The sequence below is a fragment of the Rhinopithecus bieti genome, unplaced genomic scaffold, assembly GCF_001698545.2.
Source record: "Rhinopithecus bieti isolate Rb0 unplaced genomic scaffold, ASM169854v2 scaffold_37691, whole genome shotgun sequence".
Taxonomy (NCBI): domain Eukaryota; kingdom Metazoa; phylum Chordata; class Mammalia; order Primates; family Cercopithecidae; genus Rhinopithecus; species Rhinopithecus bieti.
In genome coordinates, this window is record NW_016815803.1 from 624716 (window position 1) to 647882 (window position 23167).

The 23167-nt window shown below is 38.8% G+C and overlaps 1 protein-coding gene across 5 annotated transcripts in view; it reads right to left on the reverse strand.

The window, feature by feature from the left end:
• MECOM (MDS1 and EVI1 complex locus) overlaps positions 1-23167 on the reverse strand; it is a 312984-nt gene that overhangs the window by 200831 nt on the left and 88986 nt on the right. The window contains exon 1 of one of the 5 annotated variants that reach the window (XM_017853742.1): positions 2259-2325. The exons of the other annotated variants lie outside the window; for them this stretch is intronic. Coding sequence (XP_017709231.1) covers positions 2259-2285 — 27 coding nt within the window. The 5' untranslated portion in view covers positions 2286-2325. Of the gene's footprint in view, positions 1-2258; positions 2326-23167 lie in introns of those variants that run through there. 5 annotated transcript variants of the gene reach the window in all.

Below are 23167 nucleotides of genomic sequence, written 5' to 3' on the forward strand. Positions count from 1 at the left end.
TTCCTGAGTATGCATCAAACTCATGCAATCCAGGTCTGGAAATTACACCTGCCCTTCTTGGGAGCCACTCCCTCTACATCAAAGGACTATTTTGGCACAGTACAGCAGGGGTTGCAGCCCCCAGCCCTGAGCACAGCCACGTCTTCACGTCATGAAGCCAGATTGTCCTGATAAAAGGACACAGTCTCATCACCAGGCATGTTTTTGTTAAAGCACAAATACCCAGTGTTTCAACAATCAAATAATTGCTAAATTACCAAGCCAAACAATTGCTTATGGAGAAAGCCAGGAAAGGAAAAGGCATCCTTAACACTCTGATATTAAAACAACAACAATAACCAAAAAAGACTTTCCAAGTTTATAATGTGTTAAAGTCTGTGTTTTCTGCATGTCCTCACTCATAGGCGGGAGTTGAACTCAAGAACGCATAGACACAGGGTGAGTAACTTCACACACCGGGGCCTGTGGTGGGGTCGGGGGCTGGGGGAGGGATAGCAGTAGGAGAAATACCTAATGTAAATGATGAGTTGATGGGTGCAGCACACCAACATGGCACATGTATACCTATGTAACGAACCTGCATGTTGTGTACATGAACTCTAGAACTTAAAGATAATTAAAAAAAAGAATTTTCACCCCCCCAAAAAAAGTCTATGTTTTAAAACAGGATATTTATTACTCTCTTAAAATGTCTCAGGGTAACATTTTTAGTTCTGCAACAATGCAGCTAACATTCTGAGACCAGCCATCGTGTAACTGCCCATAAAAAAATTAACACCATCAAGGCCATTTTTCTGTGCTTAAGCTCATACCAATGAAAACTACCCTATAGGCATAAACTTGATATTTCTGTTCACCACACATTAACCCAGCGTTCCTCAGAGTGTGACACCCAGGTGACTTCTGTGATGCAAATTTCTAAAAATCTGGCTGGAAACCTGCATGATTGAATACCCTACTCATGGCAGGGTTCAACCATTGATCTTCACTTATTTTACCCAGCTTGCACTTAGTCTGGGAAGATTAACCCTTTGGCAGGGTGAATTCACATTGTTAAACGCAAAGGAGTCCCTCCTGAGACTCATGAAAGTGCGTTAGTTCCCAGAGTAGGACCCAGGGACTACTGGAGATCTAACACGATTCATGGGAGTCAAAGAGAAGAAGTGGCTAACATGGGAGTTGGGGAGAGACATACATAGGCTCTGGAAGGAATTGAATCACAGATTCCTGGAGCTACAGAAAACTTAGCAGTCGCCTTAGCCCTCTCAATGCACCACACAACCAGTTAGAGAGACAAACTCAAAGTAGCTTTCTTTACGTTGTCCCTAGAATATTTTGAGGTAAAAGAAATAGGGGCAGAAGGAACCTGGTCATACAAAAAAAAAATTATATATTATTAAAGAGACATAATAGCAAATGAGGACAAAATATTGTGTATAAAGATAATCCTTAAAATATTTTCTGACAAGGTCCTGGTATACATTTTAAATTACATCTGAATACTGATGAGACCATCTTGGAAGCTGGGGTGGATGACGACTTCCCAATAAGAATGTTAAGAAAGGGAGAAAGCAAATCATTTACACACCTGGCCGGCCCCTGTGACCTTCAAAAGCCAGTGGCTGCACATTCAGTTGCATATACACTTTTGAAAAACTTCTCTTTGTCTGGCAATGTCATTCCCCTCACCCCATCCCTCACACTTTTCAAATAGAAAGAAAAGGGTCATAGGGTGGGCACTGGCTGGGTGCAGGAGGTCTCGACCTCACCACATCTGGTGAGGGCGGAGGAGGGGAGGCAGAGAGGACTGGGGGAAAGAGCTGGAGCGAGGGTGAGAGGACAGCAAGCTGGCCAAGGAGAAACACCTCATCCCCTTAACTCCAGCTTTAACCAACTACCTCCCCCAAACACAGAAATATGAAAAAGAGGTAGTCAGCTACAGAATAGGAAAATTGAGGTACTTTCCAATGATTCAAGAGGAAGAGGAATGCATGCATGAGTTGGTTGTATTTCAACTGCCCACATGCTGTTTTATGTGAGCACTTAGAAATTCACAAGAACACATTTTCTATAGCATTCCTTTGCCACAAATAAGGCATCAGAACATTTGTTAAGAAGCAAGGGTATACAAAATATACTATATGATTTTGTATATCCGCCACCACCTGCATACTCAAAATCACAGAGATAGATTAAAAAGGGTATATTTCAAAATGTTAAAGCCATATACGCTGTGTAGGAGCACTTTAAAAAATTACCTTTGTTGCAGTCGCTGAAGTTCTCATCACAAAGAGTAAAAACCATCATGCTTCCACATAGAAATAAGCAAATTGCATCAGTGAAACATAACCAGGAAGAGAAAAGAAATTCAACCTCCCCCATCAACACTAAAACTAGTCAATAATTATCTAAGTGGTATCAGTTATGTTTTCTGCGCATCCTGGTTGGCCTCTAAGTAAAGAGAAGGAACCAGAGAGAAGGGCTTGGGAATGTTACGGTTTCTCTACAGCAGTTTTATCTTAGGCGGCGTGTGTGAAGACTGGGGTGTATGCAGTGAGTAATCTGCATGTTTACTGCGTCAACATTCTACCCATTTCTGGGTAGAATCATTGCTCATCCTAATCACATTCAAAGGCCCTATAGGGCAGCAGGAAGTTCCTACTTACTGGCAATTTAGCTCTTGGAAAACCTTGAAGAGGATGGCTTTGTCCTTGTGTGCCATCATGGCTGTGTGGAGGCCACTAAACCAGCTCATAGCTAAAACTCAACACGCAGGAATAACTGTCACACCTCTCCAAAGCTTCTTTTTTTGTTTGTTTGTTTTTGTTTTTGTTTTTTGAGATGGAGTCTCACTTTGTTACCCAGGCTGGAGTGCAGTGGTGTGATCTCAGCTCACTGCAACCTCCACCTCCCGGGTTCAAGTGATTCTCCTGCCTTAGCCTCCCAAGTAGCTGGGATTATAGGCACGTGCCACCAAGCCTAATTTTTGCATTTTTAGTAGAGACAGGGTTTCACCACGTTGGCCGGGCTGGTCTCAAACTCCTGACCTCGCGTGATCCGCCCGCCTCGACCTCACAAAGTGCTGGGATTACAGGCACGAGTCACTGTGCCCAGCCTCCAAAGCTTCTTAAAAATGAGTGAGGAGTACTGCCAATTGTAAAATCTGCCTGATTTTCAATAGAGGAAAGATACACTTTCAATAAACATTCACTTGTTTTAAGTGATAATGTAAACTTGGTAATGAGAAAAAGAAATCTAATAAGGCCATCCTGTAACATATATTATGAACTAAGCATATTTTCCTATTTCCTAGCACTACACTGTTTTCTGGATGTCAGTTACCAAAAACACCTAGTAGCTGAATGTAGCACAGTGGTTGAGCAGGAAGAAATCAAAGGCTGATGCAAAACAAACCCTAGAGAACGGGGTTTGAATTCAGATTTTGGAGGCAAATTAAATAATGCTAAATAGAACCAAAGGGGGTAGTTTTTCTTATGAAAAGTCTACAATATAAATGTTGAAATTTCTCTAGTTCTATATGAATATGACAAAATGATCTATAACTGCACTGTCAAATATGGTAGCGACTAGTCACATATGACAATTTAAAGTGAAATAATTTTTTTAAATACAGTTAAAAATTAAGTTCCTCATTCATGCTAGTACTCAATAGCTACATAGGACTAGCGGCTACCACATTGGACAGTGCAGATTACAGAACATTTTCAGCACTGCTGAAAGTTCTATTGAGCATCTCTTATTCCAGAGTTTAATAGACTTTGAAGCGATCATAGATATAAAATATAAACTAAAATAAAAGTCATCGCTCCATAAAAGTGCACAATAGGGAGTGGCATATTTAAACCATAAAGAACCTTTATTCTTTCTTTGGCTCAATCCTTGTTTAGAAGGGAAAAAACTCTTTCGGAAAACAGGCAGGGCAATAACTAGGCTAAGTAGCAAAGTTTCTGGGAGAGTTTTCATTGAAGTACTTTTACCTGAAAAGGTACACTGGAAAGTACAGGTGTGTGTCTGTGTGTGTAGTGTGTGTGTGTGTGTGTGCTGTGTGTGTCCCTTAAGTTATCTCAAAGCAAGAAATGCTTATCCTAGGACCTGCTAAAATAGTATGGATGGCCCAGAGTAGTGACATTAAGGCAAGGACTTTTAAAAAGCCAGGAAATCAAAACTAACTGGCAACATTTGATCAGACCTCAAAACAGATTGCTGCAGAAGGGAACATTCTTACACAGAAAGGAGCAAACTATACATTTTCTATCCTCATAGGGTTAGATATTTATACACATTTTTATCACTGAAATTCATTTAGGATTGAAGTGGTTATCTAGGTGTTGTCATTGGGTCTTTTTTGGAAAGTCTCCTGCCTAGGGTGTTTAAAGTATGCTATATCTTGTGAGCATGAAGGCTTGATAATGTTCCAAGGTCATCTGTGCTGGAACATTGTTACCCTGATAAATATCTTAGTTTTCTAATGATACTCAAATGGCAATTGAAAATACACTATTTAATTTCACTCTCTTCTTTTCTCTTTTTTACTGCTACAATTTGATCATGTATGTGCCTCCATGCTCACAGGTTCAGGGTGGTCACATGGTATAATTGTAACAGCTGTATGAAACAAAGCTCCAGAAACTATACCATGTGAGTTACAGATTAAAAGGGTTGGCAATGCTGGTCACAATACCAATACTCAAAAGTACTCCTGATTCTAACAAGTAAAGTGGTAATAAATTAAGAGGGTTGGTATTTACATAAGTAAATACGAAATTTCAAAGCTATATGTGAATTCTCATGCTGAATTGAATTCTCACTAATACAACATATATTCTTTTTTTTAGACGCAGATGATAGCCTTCTTAAAACTAGGGAACACTCACTGGCGTATTTACTTCTTGTGGATTCTAAGGTACCTTTACTGATGACTGAAATCCAGGTATGTTAGAATAAGAGTCACTTGAATATATTTAGCACTTTATAAAGCATGGTAACATATAACATTTGCATTTGTCTGCCATAGCCACATATCAAGTATTTATGGTAGGTGGTACTTTAAAAGTGGGGGGTAAAAAGATCAGGTTGGTTAAGTTATGTGCCTAAGGACTTCAAGAGTTATATTTATTTTTTAAAATAATCTTAACACACAAGTAATATGAGACTATGTTTTTGTTAAAAAAACGTCCTATGGCCGGGCACAGTGGCTCACTCCCATAATCCCAGCACTTTGCGAGGCCAAGGCAGAAGGATCACCTGAGGTCAGGAATTTGAGATCAGCCTGGCCAGAATGGTGAAATCCCATCTCTATTAAAAATACAAAAAAATTAGCCAGGCATGGTGGTGCGTGCCTGTAATCCCACCTACTCGGGAGGCTGAGGCAGGATAATTGCTTGAACCCGGGAGGCGGAGGTTGCAATAAGCTGAGATCGTGCCACTGCACTCCAACCTGGGCAACAGACCAGACTCTGTCTCAAAAAAAAAAAAAGTTATACAACATGACATATGAGGCTAAAGCCCCTAGAACCACAACTCAATCTATGTCCACTCCCTCTCCTCAAAGGCAACCACTGTTATCAGGTGATGTGTACTAGATTTTTTTATGCCTTTGCAACCATTCACCCTTATACAAGAAAGAAGGTAAGCATAAGAAGATCTGATGCAACATTGTTTATAGAAACAAAAAAAGTAATCACCTTAAGTATCCAAAAATTAGAGATTAACCAAACTAAATGTAATTTAAAACAATGGAGTAAGTCTATATTAAATAATTTGAAGTTTCCAAAGTGCATAGAAAGTGCATGGCACAGAGTGAGCACTATATAAACTATTTACTATTATTAGAAGGACCAATATATTTAATGAAAAACACAAACTGCAAAAAGACATACAACATGAGCTAATTTATGTTACACACACACACACACACACACAGGAGTCGTGTCATAATTTTCTAGGGGTACCAGGATTTCACTCCATGAGACTACCTCCCCTCTTTTAGATTATGAGGATACTTTCAAACTACATCAGGCAGCATTATAGAGTAAGAGAGAAAATGGGTAAGTATATTATATCTGCCTCAGTGGTATTTCTCTGGTCTTCACCCTCAGAATTAGGGGTGAAGGGTATTCAAGAATAGTTCATTTTCTTCGTGATTCCATAAGCAAGGAGGAGCTCAAACATACTCCCTCCCTGAAAACAAAAAGGGGAGAAGACACTTTCTTACTCAAGAAAGAAAAACTTGAGAGAAAAAACAAAGTTGAATGAACATAAACTGCCTCGCCAAGTTCTAATTCTTCTGTTTCCATGCAGAAGCTTTTTGTCAGATAAATCTTAATGAAGTGTAAAAGGAAATAATTGCGCCCTATGAAGCAGAGGATCCTGAAAAGGGAACCAAAGATGAATTTTAGTCCAGCTCTTTCACTCTCCCAGTTGAGCACAGAGCCAGTCCTCTAACCTCCCTATACCAGGGACTTTGGACATAGTCTTTTATTATTTCTGCATTGCCTAATGGGGGTCCTTTCTTCACGATCATGCATGTCCTTTACAAATGAAGCTTCCTTTGAAGACAGGCAAGAGATCAGATTAAGCCTTCCAATATTTATTACTTCTGTTTCCTCTTGGTTCACTGTTCTCACATTGGCTAATTCCCCAAGGGGTCCCAGATGTGAACTCTGCTCTAACTATTAAATATGACTGTAACAAGGGAACTCACACCACAAAACATTCTTCTTGACTTCCAACTAGGGTTTCTCCCAAAGAGATGCCCCTGTACCATCTGCTCCAGAAAAGTGCAAATCCATTCCATTAATCATGGAAGTCTCAGAGTTTTCTTTCCTAACCCTGAAGAAATCTTAATTATTTTCCTGGTTCAAAGTTTCTAAAGTGGACCAACTTAGTAGAGAAACAAAACAGTTGCTATATTTACATACACAGTATCAAGCACAATTCCTGAAACAAAGTGAACTCTCCAGAAACATTCACTGAATGAATGACAGTATGCCTTAACTAATAACAATGCATAGGGATATCATTTGTTCATTTTCTTAATGTTTTTCATCAGGCTCTGTACCAGCATACACACAAATGCTCTCTTATTTCTCACTCTCTCTTAAAAGGACCACATTAACCTTAAGCCTCCTGACATTCCTGGGCTATCATTGGAATTTCATGCACAACCCAAACCAGGTCTTGATCTTGCCAAAAATCTCTGGTGATTTATTCAGTCTGCATATTGGACAAGTCCAATTCTACAAGTCATTTAGATCCAGTCCTAAATGCCTTTAACTGGGATCAATTTTATTTTTAGTACTTCAATATAAACTTTAAACCACAGTGTGACAAATGAATGCAGTAAAAACTTAGTGGCTTCCAAATTTATTTTGAGAATTGTAACATAAAAGCCAACATAGAAAATTAAAGCTTTCAGATAATCTCAGAAACAGTACCTGCTAAGGGTGGTTTCCAAAGGTTAGCTGGAAAGTTTTATCAGATTCATCTATATAACTACAAGATTCTTCACCGTAATTCTCTCATAATTTGTCTGATAACCAATGTACTAGAATGACAGACAACAACATAAGGAAAAGGTGGAGCTGAATAGTCAATGGAACTGCTTTAATGCAGTCTTGGCCAGCACAGTCCAAAGGGAGCAATGAAGGTTCCTGATGCATGACGAACTCAAGCTCCTTCTGATCGGTGCCTTGCCTTATTCACTGTTTGAGCATTTATTTAACCTTGAAGAGACAAGTCAAATATTGGGAGCTGTCCAGTTTTTTCCAGAGGTGTGGAGACACTAAAAAGATTCAGTACTTTGAAAGCACCAACATTCCAAATATAAATTGTGTCGCACTGTGCTCTGGCCTAGGCAGGCTCAGGAGTACTTGCTGAGTCACTTCTGAATGAAAGGGATAAAAACTATGCCCCCGTCATTTGATAAAATTTTAGGTCAGATTAAGAAGTCATTCGTTCAGATTTGGCATAGTTCACTCAAATGTGTTTCTAGCTTGGTCTCTACTTTCAATTTCTAAGAATTCTCTCCAAATTAGGCAGGAGCTTTGCTCCTCCTTACATCAACCACCACCATAATAAACCAGGATCTTTACAACTTAAAACTGGTTTAGGGCTCCTGACCACAAATCTCAATCTTTGTTGAGGTTTGAATCATGCCTTTGTGTTATATTTAGAATCCAATGTCTTGTTCACTGGCTGGAACATTGGAATTAGCTGGGTCAGTTTCTTCCTCACCACACTCCCCTTCTTCCCCTCACTACACAAAAAAGACCAGAGTAAGTAGCTTGTTACGTAGTTGTTCAGTGGGAAACATGTTTTACAAATGAAGGGAGAAAAAGAGGAGGGAAAGCGGGTAGGTAGATAGTAGTAGAACAGAAAGGGAAATTTGGGGAGCAGAAAATAGAGAAAAAGAAGAAAAGGGAAACTTCTAGATTCCTGATACTAGAAAAGCTAGAGAATTCCATTCCTGAAAATTAAAGATATTTTACATGTTTGTGTATGTACGTGGCTTTGTGTTTATACACATACCGTTTTGTTGCATGTAGCATAATCAAATCTTTGCTAATTGTTTAGTTAATATTTACTTATTCAAACGTGTTTTTAACATCTTGCCCAATATTCAGTCTACACTTAGCAATTAGCTTGTCTGGCAACTTGCTGTTTCGTTTCTTTTCTTAACAAAAACCCAATACTGATGTTCTAACAGAACAGTCTTACTGTCCCCTTTGGTTATTGTCATTTCTCTTGCTTCCCCAAAGGCAACAGCTCTGCTATTTCGCTTGCAAGAGCAAGACTGATATTTCATTGTTGTTACAAAAGGGTCAAGATTTTTAAAAGCACCACCCTTTGAAGTTCTTCCATGGAGATCACAGAAATGAACAGCAGTCCCACAGAAATTATAGAACAGAGGCAGAGGGGAGAAATAGAAATGGGCCAGCTAACATTATCAGTCGTGTCACCCAGATTGTTACTGTTCTGAATGAAATAAATCGGCAAGAAGGGAAAGAAACATCTGTGGAACATGCCACAGGATGAGGCACAACCTAGAGTTAGGACCTCCCTTTGCTTTTACTCTAAGCATGTCATCGGTCAAGATCAACTAAATAAACTGCTCTGCAATTTCTGCAATTTCCATGCGTTCTTTAACCATAATATCATTACCTTTAGCAATCTTTTTGTGAAATCCAGGCAAATATCCAAGCCTAATTATTTTATTTTCAAATATTGTAACTATTTACCAACCTCACATACTAATCCGACAGTTATTGTAGTTATATCAAGCATCTAGTATATTCATTCAACAAATACTCATGTAAGGAACATTTCCAGGTATCTCACTAGATTGTAAAACTTGTGTCACTAGATCTAGTAAAGAAATAGAACAGATTTAGAAATGAAATTCCATGGAAGCAAAAGAGCAAGCACACTATGTTTGGAAAATGTGAGATGTTTGGGGTAGATGAAATATAGTGTCTAAAGCTAAATAGGGAGGGGTTGTGGCCACAGTATAGGCTGTAGCTGCAGGTATGGATGGAGGGGACAGGTCAAACTGTGAAGTCCCTAATATGCTGTGCTCAAAAATTGCATTTCATCATATTGGAAATTGAACACCATTGTGGGCCTTTAAAGGTGGGAACAGCATAATGACATTGTATTTTAGACAGAAAGAACTGATGCCAGTGGGAGAGGCTGATGGCAAATAAGAGATGCCAACAATCTGGGGCTGTTGTGATGGCCCAGCAGAGAGACACTGGTGACTCGAATGGAAGCAGCAGAAGTGAAATCGAGAAGAGAACATATTTGAGAGAAGTTTAGAAAGGAGAATGACTGATTAACTCTTCATGGTATTATGATTGCTCTCCTCCTGCAGGAACCAGTCATAACCAGTTTCAAAGTCTTTGGCTCGAAATGTCTTAAACACATTGCGCAAAGCTAGTCCACAAGGTTGTCTTTAATCTCATCAAATATGATGCAGAATGTTGCCACTCAAAGTGTGATCTTTGCAGAAAAGCATTATCACCTACTGGAAACCTGTGAGAAATGCAGAATCTCCATCCCCACCCCAGAAATGCTGAATCAGATTCTGCATTTAATCAAGGACCTCAGGTAAATAACATTCACATTGCCATCTGAGGAGTACTAATGTAGAGGAAGTACCTCTGGGTGTAGAAATAGCGGGACCCTGGTTATGTCACTTACTTATTGAAATTTTCATTTCTTCTCCACAAAGTTGGTAAACATATACTGATTGGCTCTAAGAGTGAGACTGTGATAAACAGTGTGAAAATGCTTTGTGAACTCTGAAGTATGATCCCAGATATATTTAAATTCATTTTTGTCATTGTGCTTGTCTTGTCATGCATCAAAATCGTATGTTTGCTTTATTTGTAAAAGACTTCATTGAGGGCTGGGCATTGTGGCTCATGCCTGTAATCCCAGCACTTTGGGAGGCTGAGGCAGGTGAATAGCTTGAGTTCAAGAGTTCAAAACCAGCCTGAGCAACATGGCAAAACCCTCATCTCTATTAAAACAAATACAAAAATTAGCTGGGTGTGGTGGCATGCACCTGTAGTCCCAATTACTTGGGAGGCTGAGATTAGAATGTCACCTGAACCCGGTAGGTTGATGCTACAGTGAGCTGAGATTGAATCACTGCATTTCAGCCTGGGTGACAATGAGATCCTGTCTCAAAACAAAACAAAACAAACAAACAAAAAAAAAACCCAAAACTTAATTGAACTGTAAATATGGAAGTGGTAAAAGGAACACATTTGCAGAGAATATATCAAAACTTTAGTCACCTGGGTTTTGTTGTTGTTGTTTTGCACATTATTTCCTTGGGACTATATTGCCAACCTCCAAGCTTTCTATGAATTCACAAAACCTACATCCTCCTCTCTACTGAAACAAAGAAGAGGAGAAAGAATAACAATGTTAAGCACTGAATATTCAATAAACCTAAGGAACTTACCTTTACCACATTTTTTTTCTTGGCCAAATATCTATTATCCTTAGAAGTAAACCCAAATTCCAGCACTTAATTAGGTTCCTGGGGGAGGATGTAGAATTGTTTAAAATAGAGTATAAGCCTATTTGTCTATATTGTCCCATCCAGAAAGGAAATGAGATCAACCAGATAACCTTCCTTGGATTCCTTCATGTGTTGACTACACAATACCTTATTTTCAAGGTCAAGCAAGTAAGCAGTATGCACAAGAGTAGCCCATGAAGTGCAGTTTTAGGGATATCAAATTGCTAAACCCTGTAGAAGATATCCCCCCAGATATGCTGCATAGACCTACCATTAGACTGAAATCTAGGGAGAAGATAACATGTCTGTGTCAGGGTCTTTTATAAAATATATTCTGTCTAGTACTTTGTCACATGTTATGAATAATGAATTTATTAAATAGACCACTTTTATTTAGTAGCTGTAAAGGAAAGAGAAAGCATTTGTTACCCATTTATTCATTCTTTGCTGAATATTTATTAGGTGCCCAAATGTGACTGACACTGCCATTCACAGTAAAAGGCCAAACAAGATGGCCAGGCCCTTTGCCCTCATTAAGAATGTAATCTAGAGCTGTAGTCCTCAAGCATTTATCATAACATACCCTATCAATAAAATTTGTTGAGTATATACATCCAATACATTGACATATTTATTTGTAAATTAATCAATTATGCTACTGTACTAATATATAAGATGATATAATAATATGTATATTGATAAATCCAAATAAAAATATGAGTGTATAATGGTAGAAACAGGTCTTAATTTTTTTTTCTGTGCCCCAACGCAACCACTGGCGTATGGGCACCCACCTGAGAGATTCCTGTTTTACAGTCATTACTATGAGAAACTTTTTTTTTTCCAAGGGGACAATGTTATTCAAAGTATATGCTGACTTCAGTCACATCTAGAATTTGAACAAAAGAAGTTATATGAGTTGCTCAGGATCAGAGATTCAACCTGTTTTCTCTACCTGTCTCTAGTAACTTAAGCTGCACTTAGAATATAATAGATGTTCAGTAAATGATTACAGAATTTAGGGAGAAAGGGATGAGGGTTTATGGAAGAGAATGAGTATACTTATTACAAAAAAAAGACGTCAGGCATGGTGGCTCATGCCTGTAATCCCAGCATTTTGGGAGGCCAAGGCAGAAGGATCACTTAAGCCCAGGGCTTCAAGACCAGCCTGGGCAATACAGTGAGACCTCATCTCTGCAAAACTCTAAAATTAACTGGATGTGGCAGCATCACTACACTCCAGCCTGGGTGACAGAACAAGACCTTGTCTCAAAAAAAAAAAAGAAAAAAAAAGAAGAGATAATTATTTGTATAATAAGAAAAAAATAGCTTGCTTGCCAGGAAAAACAATAAGTTGCCTCAATTATTTAAACAATAATAAGATAGAATAAGATTCATATGATAAAGAATGTACCTCCAGCTCACTTTCATTTGTGAGGATGAAATTTCTAATTATAGATCTCATCTCCAGAATTTCTGGGTACAATTGTACTGGGATCTCTCTCATTTTTAATGGATGATACATCAATTTTACTCTAAGTCGTGAAACTATTTTTGAAACGCATTTACATGTAGGTTCCTTAAAATTATTTACTTTGCCCACAATTCATTGAAAAAGGAAATGGTGATAGAGTTACATAGTTACCTGGCCTCTTAGCTGGCCCCTATCACCATTGCCTTTGTTCAAAATCACCTGTATTTTTTTTCTGGCAAATGACTTCTACTGATAGTTGGTAATACTAATATTTGTGTCATGTTATCAAAAACATTTCCCAAGACTCATGGTTGCAGCGTTATCAATAATAGATTTATCTGTTACATCAAAGTTTTGGTGTAATAAACTTATCACCGTTTCCACTAGTTTTCCCCACACTCACTGTCAGCCCGGACAAAAGGTGCTTTGTAAAGACTGTCCCATTCAAAACAGTTCCTTCAGGTGCACAGGCCAATTGCTGGTGCCAGGCTTTGTGCCCAGTCTTCTCTGCGGAGTTCAGAGCTCTGCCATCAAGACTCTGCCCAAGTAGAGCCTTCCACACTCCAAGAACCATGCGATAAGGGAAAATGAAGTCTAGGTTACGACATAGGGAACTGTGTTTACGATACTGCTTGCTCCCAGATACTGCCATCTGGCATGTAATTACCTTTCAGAAACCCCGGGGCCACATTCTAGCAGCCTCCTTCGTGGTCTTGGGAATCCTGAGCGTTGAGATTAGGATCCCTGATCACTCTGGGCCGGGATGTACTCTAGCCTGAGAAGTTTATTTTTGCCTCAGCTTAATCCTGAGGGTCTCCAGAGTTCCCTTGGTGGAGGAGAAGGACTTTTCCCCGGAACATTCCTCCCCTTCAACAAATAATTAGGCCTCTCTCACAATCTTAAATTTCAAATAGGCCCTGAATCCCCAAGCAATGCTTGTAGTAAAAATGCTGACATCCTTTTTTTTAAGTATATGAGCATACATATGCACACACACATTTGTGTGTGTATATACAAATGTAAAGATAAATATCCATATATATGCTAAGAACGTGCTGCTCACAAAAGTTGTATTTGACAGGTATCATAATTCTCTTGTAAAAAATAAGGACACAGAGGTTCACAAAGCTTAGAGCACTCATCAAAACTCCCATCACTAGGAGTCAAATGTGAATGACACAATGAAATAATAACTACAAAATTCTTCATTTATTATCATATCATTTCTCATGTTCGTGTCGCCATAATTATCACTGAGTTTTACATGTATATAAGACACCAGTACTTCCATGGACATTGCAGTCCTTCTCACCATCTCGGGCAGTGACCCCACCTTTCAGGAAGTGGGAGAGGGGAGGTTGCCCTTCACAACAGGGCCCATGGTGTGGCCCCCATGGTGTGAAAGGAGGTTAGTCCCCAGCGGTGACGCTTTCATCACCAGGAGAAATCTGACCTCTCTTTCAGATGTGTGTAAAGTTATAAAAACCTCAAAAAAAATTTTTTTTTAACTTCTTCTTACCAAGTATTGGACTTTGAATTCCTTTCTGCTTAACTCCCCAGGGCCCTCGGGAGGCTTCTGGGCCATTATGAAAAGTGTTTGTAGAGCCGTGTCTGTGCCACGGTGGACAGGCAGCACAGACACAGGCTGGACAATAACAGCTGAGCTGCAGACGTTCTGCAGCCCTGCTTCTGTGGCGTTTTGACAGTGCCTTTTCAACACATGAACATTATTTCTCAGAGCCGTAATCCCATGGTCCTTATTAAATTTTCCATGTCCCACAGACCCCAACAGAGCTTTCTGTCCCACCTGAAGAATACTCTGAGCTCCCAGGATAAACAACATTTGATAAGAAACTGACTTAAAACTATATAGGGTTTCACATTCAAACAAATGGTCAGCTGAATTTGCATGCAATAACAAGTTGAATCTCCGAACTTCCTTCATATCTGGTTTCTTGTAGAATTTCAGCTACAAGTGAGTGACTGCAGTAGACAGAGCCAGCTTGGGGAAAAGGTGAAAGACGCCAAGGAAACCTCCAGCCAAACAATATTGTGAAAAATATTCTGATTAGTTAAGATAAGATGTACTCTCATTTTCCTGAGAGTTTTATCTTTATTAGATAGGCTGCACAATCTATAACAAAGTCTTAGCTGAGTGTTTTGGAGCTGGTTGTTATTTTCAAATAGCATGTGCTATGGTGTTTCCTTGGGGGAATGCATTCCAATTTCTTAATGGGGTGTAATCAGTAACACGTTTGCTTCAGGCCTTATAATGATGATGCTGTTAACTACATTCAACAAAAATCCTTTTAAACAGCTGTTTTCAACCAACTTTCGCTGTGAATGTACTTTTGTGTGTTTAATGTACTTGGCAAGCATTTGAAAAAGCCCTTGCCTACTGTTTTATTTGTTTCCATTTATGAAAACATGCGTTTGCTGTGAAAATCAGATGCATTTGTAAAGTTATCAAGGAACCCAGAAGAAAATCTACCCTCTCCTTGCCATCATCAGCAATTTCTGAATCATCCACAGTGAAATTCACTTTGAAGAAACTTCTGTGGATTTGTTTAACCATAAAATGATCAGTAGCTCTTTTTCAGGCAAGAACAGAATGAACCTATTTCTTGAACTAAGTTATCTCAGGTTAAATGAGAGCGGGATCCAGTAGGGTTGCCTGGATGAGGTTCAGAAGCAAAGATTTCCTACCAGGCAGCTTCCCCCTCTGCTACCTGAGTGATTCATACCCAAAGTTGTTGACCAAGCCCTGTTGTCTCTATCACTTATTAGTCTTCCACTCTGAAATGCAAAAATTATCCTCAATTCAGAGCCTTAGTAAGAATAGAACACCTTCCTTTCTTGTAACATTATCCAGCCAGGAAACAGGCAGCGTGTACTAATGGTTGGTTTAAGTCTGGTCTTTGTTTTCCGTCTTCCACGGTTGACAACGCTCCCTGCAAGGAATCAGGCCAAAATAAAACTGCCAACCACCATAGTGCATAAAATTGTAAAAAGAGGAAAAAAATTCCTTGCCATTTTTATGTCCACCACTCCCCGGATTAGAAAGGATTGTTGCTATATGATCAATGTATTAGGTTGTGTTGTTATCGGTATTTGTAGGAGTGAGGGTGTACAATTAAAAAACAAGCAAGCAAACAGCAACAAACCCACATTACAGACATTTGCCTGCCACCTGGTGAGTCCTCAAAAGGGAGGTAGCCCTGCAATTCCAACGCCCTGAGAAGGACCCAGAAGTTGTTCTTTTCCAATTTGCCTCCCTTATTCTGATCTTCTCATTTCCTCGGTGCTGAACTTATTCCTTCATCTGAAATCACTGGGAAGGCAACTACTTAAACAATAAGAGAAACTAGTGCATTGTTTAATTTGTCTCTTCCATGAGTCCTAAACAATAAATCTCACAACTTTCCTTGTACTCAGTGTGAGGACTGAATGCCAAACCCCAGCTCGGCAGCAGGAGTCCTATTTCCTGGGCTCTCCGAAGACAGAAAATATCACATTTCTATTTCATTCGAACCTTTCACTCTCTCTGTCATGCTTCGCTGCCTTTACAAGTCACCATTTCACTGTTGCCACAAAGATTACAAGGACCCTAAGAGGTAAGGCCTCCAGGAAACACGGATGGAGGGGGCCTGAAAGGAAGGCAGAGGACTGCCGGGCTTATCTGCTCCCTATCTCACCACTGCTTACCACAAGGCCTGCCCACTGACAGCCAAGCTGTCCTGAGGCAACAACTCAGTAATAAGATACACAACAAATAATGGTTTTTTGTTTTGCTGGAAAAATATATACTCAGGTAATTAAATTGTTAACATGATGGATGACCTTATTTTATATTTGAATTCAAAGTGACTTTCTGTATCATTCAACTAAAATGGCTTGATGTTACAAAAAAAGAACAAAAAACAAAACATAATTCCAGAGAAATGGGAGTATAGATTTGTGGTGATTTACTTTAGAAACAAACATGGGTAGTTGTTACTGTGCTGGATTGTAATGTAACCTGAAATGAACGAAGTTGGTGTTCAAATCTTATATTCATTGTTTCTCATTCCTAATTGTTTGTACAATTAGGAATTGTATTTTAAGAATACAATTGTTATATCCTTAAAAGTGAGGCCATAAAAAACTGTCAATAAATATGCTTTGGTTTATGCAGGAAGAGCAAGAACATATTAGAGATGCCTACTGTTCAGAAGGTTCCAGAAGCAGGGCCCTTGTATCGGAGTTTTAAAATGTTAATGGACATGCATTCTGCCCATGTTGAATCCCATACGACAATATGTTTTGTGCCCGGGGCATGATTCTGACTAAATCAATAAACCACTCTAAGTCTGATAAAAGTTTTACAAAATATCCAAGACATTTAGAGTAATTGTTAACATCTGCTCATTATTCAACAATGTAAGCAGGTTTAGAAGCCAGATAAATATATTTATTCATCAGCAGCCAGCATGTCACTGCTACCTCAGTGGTGACATAAAACAGTAAGACATTAGAACTTGCCTTAGTCTTGGGTTCAGAGAATACAAATGAACCATTATGGAAAAAACAGAAAATTCTGCTTTCTCCATGTTTTACACTTAGGGGGTAGGGGAAGAAAGTGGAAAGAGGCAAGATTTAGTCAAAAAAAAAACTTGATAATTTACTTTGAACTAAAAACCTGGGGAATAGGCAAGAAAAATAAATATAAGAAGTACACATCTTAGAGAAGGAATGTGATACAAATCATTGCTACAACATGAAGAGCATCTTTCTTCTTTATTCTCCGAAACACAACTTAATTTTGATTTCTTCTTTCATTTCACAATATAAGAAAGTTATTTCTACACTGGAAGGTTAAAAATGGGCTTTTTGAATATAACATTGAAAAGGTTCTGTCTATCAGAATGAAATTAGTTATTTGAGAATATTTAGCAATTGGCAGTTGATTTGTCCTGAGCCAAAACGAGCAGCAGAGCCATCATTGAATAGTAAAAAGAAAATATTAATCAAATCACATTCACACTTACTGGGATGGGGGAGGCATCTGAAGTAGTATTCTATGGGGTTTTGTTGTCTCATGTAATCTGCTGTGTGTGTGTCTGTGCGTGTGTGTGTGTTCCAAGTGCCCTTCCAGTAGTCTCCATGACCTCTAGTGATGCTAATAGATCTCAAGTTAGGTGTTCCGTCAGTATTTGAAGCAGAGTTGATAATTAACTTTCAGCTACCTGTGTTATCCTCAATCACGATTGTGTAAAATAGATTGCATAAAGTTGCCTCAAGGTTAACTCTTTGGTGAAGGAATAAATCTGACAATATGCCATCAACTTCAACACAGTCCACTAACACCAGACGTTAGAAACTTTGTGAACTTTTAATGAAAGACAAAAGATTCCAGAGAAGAGAGTAATAAAAATAAGTCGCTGGTAGACATCATTGCATTTATCTGAAGTACAGTTCTATAAACTCACTAGCATGTACTTGCACAGTGAATATCAGATGGTAGACATTTAATAAAAGTTATTTGAATTGAACACCTAGAACAATACTATATATCTATATGTGGTAAACATTCTAAGAAATTAGTTGAAAACAACAGTTTTTTTTGTTTCTATGAGGACCAGAAGATTAGCAAGGTAGAGATGAGAAAATTAACAAAGAGATGCTATCTAGCTAATTAAAGCTGTAAATGAAACAAGAACCTCCTCGTGGATTGTTCTGCTCACTAACCTGTAATTATACTGTCAATTGCATTAACTTCATTGCCCACTAATAGAGTAAGTTTCAAGGGAGGCAGCCAATGTTGGGATGGTTATTTATTTTTATGTCCTAATTAATCAGTACTGACACCAAACCACATCCTTCCTTCTTGCTCATTATTTAAATGACCCATTTATATGGATGAACCTCTTTGCTCTGTGCATTTCATTATCACATTAACATGCTTTCAAAACAAAAAGGGTTGTTTATGCTTCAGCAAGTACTTTGAACAAACAGCTACTTGAGCTACCCCTGACAGGCTGTGGAACCCTCATCTCTTACTCGGCATTTGTATTAGGCCAATTCGGAGAGTTTGACTAAAATCAAATGATTACCACTTGGCTAAAAAAAATTAATTCCTGATGAGTTTTGTAGTGCTCGGGCAGGGGTATAAAGAGGAGGACTTAGAAAATAGAAGCAGGAATTTTAACTTCGCATCTGAGGTTGGGAAACAACTTGTATTCAGCTAGTTATTTCTTTGTGTCTCATATATGGAAACCTGAAAATAAGCTTTGCCACTAAGTGAAGTTAAAACCTGTTGAAGTCATCAGATTGGAGCATAATTTAAAAGTAGCTTGGTGAGCCCACCTCTGGGACATGACTCTCTTCTTGAGAAGGCACCAGGAGGAGTGTTAACTATTTTGGATTGCTGTAGCATTGCCCTTTAATGAAAGGTTCTATGCTTAGACTACACCTTGAGAAGCCGACAACAGTGACCTTAAGTGTATCAGCCCCAATACTACCCTAAACAATAGTGTTGGAGAGAACAGATGCTTTAATATGTTCAAATAAAAGAAATCTTTTCCCAAAAAAAAAATCTCTTAGAAAAGACAAAGCATGCTATATTCAAATGTTAACAAAGTATTTTTACACTATGGGGCACACTCGAGATATTTTGGGAAAACACAGTAACTGGGGAGAAAAAAAAACTACAATCAAGGTTGATTTGTATGTTTAAAGACATCTCATAATGAAATCATTTTAAAAGAGTCAACATTATTTAACCCAGATTTATTAGTTATTCCTTTGAGTATGATCTCATAATTGCAAATGTTTCACGAATTGCTCTATAATTTTAAAATAACCTTTAAACATATATAGAAAAAAAGTGACTTTGTAGAGACCATGAATGTGCACCCACAGGATACATGAAAAAAAAAAAAATAGCTCCAGACCTACATGACTGTGTACTTGGACCTGAGATGACCCTCCTAGTGACAGCCACATACACAGATTTTTAAAATGGCATGTCTCACATACTGTGGATGCAAGTAAAGAGCTGTGCCCTTAAAAACCATTGGATGACTTAACGAACCAACTCTGATGATGCTGATGGTGTACATTTTAATTTTGAATAAAATTGTACCATAAAAGTAAATAAAGCTGTATTTCTAGGTTCATAAATACTAAAAATGTTTTGATAATGGCAAAAAATCATTTTTCGACTTGGGTTGGGTAAAATTAGTTTTCGGTCTATGTTACATGGAGTTCTCTTAAATGGGATCATGGACTGTACTTGGATATGGTGGTGGTTTTCACGTTTCATTCTCATGAAAAAATTGCAATTTTTGGAATGTAGCAGGATAAACAAAATCATGACTTGCACTCCATACTTTCATTTACTTTTGGTGGTTTTCTAACGTTTTCAACAGTTACCAGCCACCTGCCTACTACCACTACCACCTTTGTGGCCAAAGAATCCATCTATGCTGAACTCCACTTATTAAAAAGAAATCCTTCTGTATACTTTACCTAAATCCTGCATCCTTCAGTCGAAGCTCATTTCGTATTATTCAAACTTCAGTGAACAGTAGTCCAACATCATCCTCCTTATTGGAAAAATCCATTATTTGAAAATAGTCAATAAATCACCCTTTATCCTTCATTTCCCCCATTCGAATAAGCCCAGCTCCCTAGGGCTTTCTTCAAAGCATACAGCCTCCAACTCACTATCAAAGAATAACTGAGTTCCTGGGAAAATTAGTCATATATTATGACTAATTGTAACATGACATATTATATAAAAGTATAATAATTATTAATTTTAAACAGTAAATATAATTGCCCTAAAAGTTGGCTTATGCTTTCCTCTAAATTTCTCAGGAAATTCTCAAATTTCTCCTTTACCTCAGCCTACTTCAGAAATGCTCAATCCTCTCTGTCAGTATGGGAGATCAGTTTATATTTAGGAGAAGTGGACAAATGTCTGGTATGGAACACATCAAAAGTAGGAAAATCTGTTCCCTCATAAACTAAGTCAAAATTTCTAAAACTAAAAGACAAGTTAATTAACCCATTAGATATAGTCATTGTTATAGCATCTATTATTGAAAGTGGGCTCTATTTCAAGCCTCAGATGTATAGAACCTTCTGAAATGCTTTTCTAAGCAGTGCATACATGCTGACCCAATAAAAGTTTCTTTTGCTTTGTTTAGTATGGAGACGGCTACTCTGCATGTTTCACGTCAGTATTTGATTCTGTGTCTAAATTCGAGTGTCATCTTGAATACTAGGTATTCTCATCTGTAGAATCTGATCATGTGAATAATACCACAGGGAGCTGCCTACTTCAGACAAAAACTCAAGAGCTGATATTTGTTTCAACAGATTCACATTTTAAAATTTATTGTCTACCATTTGTGTATGAGGCATGAAACATGGCCCTTATACTGGACCACAAATGATTCTGCAATTAGTTTGGTGTTTTGTATTTTAAAGAGATTGAGGCTAATGCTGGCAATCCCAGCACTTTGGGAGGCCGAGGCAGGTGGATCAGTTGAAGTCAGGAGTTTGAGACCAGCCTGGCCAACATGGTGAAACCCCGTCTCTACTAAAAATACAAAAATTAGCTGGGCATGATGGTATGCATCTGTTATCCCAGCTACTCGGGAGGCTGAGGCCAGAGAATCACTTGAACCTGGGAGGCAGGGTTGCAGTGAGCTGAGATCACACCACCATGCTCCAGCCTGGGTGACAGAGTGAGATTCCATCTCAAAATAAAATAAAATCAAGATAAACATAAACATAAATAAGAAGATTGAACTGATAGAGGATGAAGCATCATTTATTCACTGTGCAAGGATGAAAGGCCACTGCAGAATCCCTCCCTGAAACTCAGGATTGATTGTTTCTGCTTTCTGAAGAAGATGTCAGAATTCTACTGTGAGATCTGTGCAGGCTAATTTAGGAGATGCAAGATATCTTAGTCATCTCTCAGTGATCTCCCAGATCCACAAGGTCAGATTCAAATGAATATTAAGGAGGGCCCTGAAAAGACTCACAGGGCCACTTTGAGAACCATAAGGTTGAAGTGCTGGGTATGGGAAGGGGAGGGTGATTTGTGGTGGAACCATCTCTACCCAGTGACCATTCTTGTCATCAGGGTTTCCTAAATCAGCCTAATAGGAGACTGAAGATCTGAATTTGGGTATCGCAGAATGTTTGCAGGCTCCTAGGGAATGGAAAAAGATCTGGATCAAATTATATTCAATTCAGAGGCATGTGGGGCATTCTAATGATTTCCATTGCCCCTGTGGTCATCTTGGGTGGTGGAGCTCATTAAGGCTCAATCACAAAAATTAGGGCTCGGAGGACGTCAGACTTAAAAAAAAAGGACCCAATGTGGACCACCTAAGCTCGGTGAGATGAAGTGACTTGTCCAAGACCTCAGCTCCAGGCCATCTTATAACTAATAATAGATACCGCCATGACTAGCAAAGGGGTGGCTGACATTTGTCTTTTAAATACATATCCCAGGAGGAGTCAGCTAGAACAAATCAACAGAGCATGCTGAGAGTCTGAGAGAAAGTTATCTGGCATGAGCAGTGCTTGCTAGTCCCAGCCACCATCATGACTCTCCTGGAATTCCAGAGCAGGTTCCTAACTCACCTTCATGATTTCATAACTCACCTTCATGATTTCACGCTCACCCCACTGTCTGTTCACCACACAGCCGTCAGGGTCTTCTCCTGGCTTCCCATCACATTCAGTCCAAACTCCTCACCATGACCTTTGGAGGCCCTTCCTTTCTGACCTCACTGCTCCTCTCTCATTCATTCACACTAGCCTCATGTGTTTGGCTTTCTGGTTCTCTGAAACATCAAGTTGGTTTCTTCTTCGGTCACCTTGGCCTTGCTGTTCTCTTAGGCTGAAATGCTTTTTCTGAAGCTAGCCCCATGGCTCACTGTTATTCCTTTTAGGTTTCTTTTCCAGTGTCCCTGCTCAGAGGGGCTGTACCTGACCCCTGCTCTAAGTATCAAACCTTCTGCATGCTACCATTCCCCCTTTACTCTTTATCCCCTTCCTCATCTTCACTTTTCTTGATAGCAGTTATCATTACCAACCATTATATAGTTATTTGTTTCTGTATTTATTCATTTTCTTTACCCCTACTAAAAAGGTCTATGAGGGTATGGAGTTTGTCTAGATTTCAGAATAGTGCCTGGAACATAGTAGGTATTCAGCTTATATTTATTGAATCAATGAATTAATACTTTATGAATTACCAGCCAATGTGATCTACAGTGTTTATCCCCAGTAACAGGTGAGAGTCACTGAAATAACCTGATCACGGTCCTCAGGTGGAGACCTCAGCCTGACAGGTTCAGGGCTATTTCCAATCATTCTTGCATTTTCTATCATTTTGCCTAATTCTAACATTTCCTCTTTCTAACCTTGCTCTATCATGTCAACTAGAAACTCATTACTGCACATGGGTTATACACAGACACTTCTTGGAACAACTATGTGATTTAAGACACCCTAGTGGTTTTATTGGTTTGTCATTAACTATTTATTGGGTTTTTTGGTTAGTTGATTAGTGAGTTTTTTTAGTTGTTGTATTTCCATTTAACCCTCCAGGATCTTGGTTTTCTGTAATGTTG